This window comes from Pelobates fuscus, chromosome 4 (genome assembly GCF_036172605.1).
Source record: "Pelobates fuscus isolate aPelFus1 chromosome 4, aPelFus1.pri, whole genome shotgun sequence".
NCBI lineage: Eukaryota > Metazoa > Chordata > Amphibia > Anura > Pelobatidae > Pelobates > Pelobates fuscus.
This window is the reverse complement of record NC_086320.1, coordinates 114249993-114253482: the sequence shown is the minus strand read 5'-3', so window position 1 is coordinate 114253482 and position 3490 is coordinate 114249993. Positions and strand designations below refer to the sequence as shown.

General features: G+C 41.9%; 1 protein-coding gene across 1 annotated transcript; it reads left to right on the top strand.

Moving 5' to 3' along the window:
- Positions 1-630: 630 nt before the first annotated feature.
- On the top strand, positions 631-3264 carry LOC134609367 (zinc finger MYM-type protein 1-like). Its single transcript, XM_063453043.1, has one exon. It carries the CDS (start codon positions 670-672, stop codon positions 3262-3264), a length of 2595 nt encoding a protein of 864 aa, XP_063309113.1. The 5' UTR covers positions 631-669.
- Positions 3265-3490: the final 226 nt, after the last annotated feature.

Below are 3490 nucleotides of genomic sequence, written 5' to 3'. Positions count from 1 at the left end.
TAATCCAGTCTCTAGTGGCTGTCTCACTGACAGCCGCTAGAGGCGCTTCCGCAATTCTCACTGAAAACTCACTGTGAGAAGACGCTGGACGTCCATAGGAAAGCATAGAGTAATGCTTTCCTAAGGACAGTTTGAATGTGCACGCGGCTCTTGCCGCGCATGCGCATTCGGATCTGACGTCGGCAGGGGGAGGAGAGGTAACCAGCGCCGAGGGAGCCCAACGCTGGAGAAAGGTAAGTGGCTGAATGGGTTTAAAGGGGTTAAAACCCCTTCAGCCAATTACCTTAATCCAGCGCCGGGCTCCCTCGGCCCTGGTGACCTCTCCTCCCCAGCCGACGTCAGCTCCTGAGTGGAGCCGAATGCACATGCGCGGCAAGAGCCGCGCGCACATTCAAACAGTCCATAGGAAAGCATTTCTTAATGCTTTCCTATGGACGTTCTGCAAGCTGGATGCGATTTTTGCATCTGGAGGGTTAAAATATGGGGGACCTGGCACCCAGACTACTTCATTGAGCTGAAGGGGTCTGGGTGACTATAGTGTCCCTTTAAATACCCTGGGTTGTCTACTTTTACAAATGGTATGCCAAGATGGGAAATAGAAGACAGATATCGCACTAGCGAACACTAGAGCCAAAATAAATTTAGAATTTTTCTGCAGAAAACACCAATATGAAGCGAAATCGACCAAGCGGGTCTCAGCAACGAAAAATTAAGAAGGCAAGAGAAAAGTCAGCTGAGGCGATGTCTGGATCAATTTTAAAATATGTTGCACCTTCAACATCTACCGCAGTAGGAGAAAGTGCTGAAGACGTTCAGTCTGTTGAATCCAGAGGTGAAATGCCTGAAGTATCTTCTCAAGAAGCTTCACATGTGAAAGCGCAAGAATTGGAGAAGATCATTTTATCTTCAAGCGGTGAAAGTGATGTAGATGAAGGAGATTCCAGCAGAAGCCTGCATCAGCAAGACTCTGATGATGATGATGATGAAGAAGAGGAGACTGTTCGACTGTCAGTTTATTCTGATGTTGCTGCTTGGCCAGTTCCAGTTCCAGATGTTTTAAGAGTGGACCTTATTAAGAGGGGAAGTGAACCTTTCCAAAATAGGGATGGGCCATTCAGTCCTGTTGAAAGGCAAGGAGAGAAATCAAAAGGGAAGAGTCGACAGCTGACCACTGCATGGTTCTATAAGGCTCTGCCTAATGGCGAAAAAATTCTTAGAACGTGGATGGTGTACTCTCCATCAAAACAAAGTTTGTTTTGTTTTTGCTGCAGACTTTTTGCTGTTGATGACAAAGTAACAGGGGCATCCAGTTTTGTTACTGGGTTTCAATTGTGGTGGAAACTGAACCCAAAGGTGTCTGATCATGAGGCTTCTGAGCAGCATCTTACATGCTTGGAGAAATGGAAGACCTTGAGAGCAGGATTGAAGCTACAAAAATGCATTGATCATGTCCATCAAACAACAGTGGACAGAGAGAAAAGGAAATGGAGGGATATTTTGCATCGCCTTTTGGATGTAACTTTGTTTCTGGCTCACCAGAATCTTCCCTTTCGTGGTCATAGAGAGATCATGTCATCCGCAAACAAAGGCAACTTCCTCGAATTGGTAGAATTGCTCTCAAACTATGATCCCATTTTAAAGGAACATTTCATGAGGCTGAAACATGCTGTTGCATCTGGAAAGAGAATGACTTCCTATTTCTCTCCAAAAATTCAGAATGAATTAATTTGTCTTTTGGGAAATCATGTGAAGGACAAAATAGTGGCTGATATCAAGAAAGCAAAGTACTTTGGGATTCTTTTTGACAGCACCCCTGATGTGTCCCACACTGATCAGATGTGTGAAGTGATCAGATATGTTCATATTGAAGGGGACCATGTTGAAGTAAAGGAATCCTTCTTGGGCTTCTTTCCTGTTGCTGAAAAGACTGCTGCTGAGCTCACAGAAAATATCCTGCAACATCTGGAGGAAGATGGACTAGACATAAGCCTTTGCCGGGGTCAAGGATATGATAATGCTGCAACTATGGCAGGGATTCATGGTGGTGTTCAGGCAAAAATAAAAGAGCTTAATCCCAAGGCTTTGTTTATGCCATGTGCAAACCATTCCCTGAACCTATGTGGGGTGCACTCATTTGGAAGTGTTGCTTCCTGTGTGACTTTTTTTGGAACATTGGAGAGAGTGTATTCCTTTTTTTCGGTTTCTACACATCGTTGGGAAGTGCTGATGGAGAATTTAGGTGTGACAGTGAAAAGACTTTCCCAAACAAGATGGAGCGCTCATTATGATGCTGTGAAGCCAGTGAGGGCAAATTTTGAAAAACTGACTTCAGCTCTTGAACAATTGTGTAATCCCAAAGAAAATGTGGACACAAGAGGATCGTCTCAGATGTTGCTGTCTGCCGTATGTGATTTTTCTTTTTTGTGTTACCTTTCTTTCTGGTGTGAAGTTCTAGAAGAAGTTAATATCACACAGAAATATTTGCAAACTGTGGGACTCACTCTTGAAAAGTGCATTGTGAAACTACAAGGTTTGAAAGCGTTTCTAGCAGATCAGCGCAGTGAAATTGTGGAGAAGGCCATTTGTTATGCAACTACTACGTGTAAAGAAATGGACATTTCAATGGAAAGAAGAGGGAGAGTAAAGCTCCGTAAATCAATGCCAGGAGAGAAGGCAAAGGACGCTGGTCTCACATTGCCAGAGGAAATGAAAAGGGCTATGTTTGAGTGTCTTGATCGTTTTCATCACGAGTTGGAAATTCGTTCCCAGGCAATTGAAAAAATCCTTTCAATGTTTGCTGTTATTCAGCCAAACTCTCTGGTTGTGGCAACAGAGAAAGATATTCGTAATTATACTCCAAAATTGACTGAGATTTTTGACGAATTCTCTGATGAAGACATCTTTAGGGAAATTGAACGTCTTCGGAGGCATTTGGAAGCTGCCAAGATCAGTGTTGAAGAAGCAAAGAAATGGACGGCATTGCAGTTCCTGGAGTTCATTGTTAAATGGGATTATTGTGAATCTCTGCCAAATTTGTCACTGTGTTTAAGATTCTTTTTGACTCTCTGTGTGTCTATTGCTTCATGTGAAAGAAGTTTTTCCAAATTAAAATTGATAAAAAATTTCTTTCGCTCAACCATGAGTGAGACAAGGTTGACAAATCTAGCTATACTTTCAATTGAGCATGAATATGCAAGGAAGATTGGCTTTGATGACGTAATCGATAAGTTTGCAGAAATGAAGGCTCGAAGGCAGCGGATGTGAATCATTGCAAATTACCTCTGCCGAATAGACTGAGTGGTCACTTTGGATCTCTGTTTTTTGTTTATAGAAAGCGTATTAACTGTTAAGTAAATGTTAACTATTTAAATTGTATTTATTTCTAAGTTAATTTATTTTTCATAGTTCCATTTTTTTCAAGTTGATATACAGTTTACAAATTTGTGCAATAAATATTAAAACATTGAAAAAATTGTGGGTGTTTTCTTAC

Bases quoted from the DNA above. Each gene is read 5' to 3' on its own strand.
- LOC134609367 (XM_063453043.1), top strand. From the start codon at position 670: ATGAAGCGAAATCGACCAAGCGGGTCTCAGCAACGAAAAATTAAGAAG.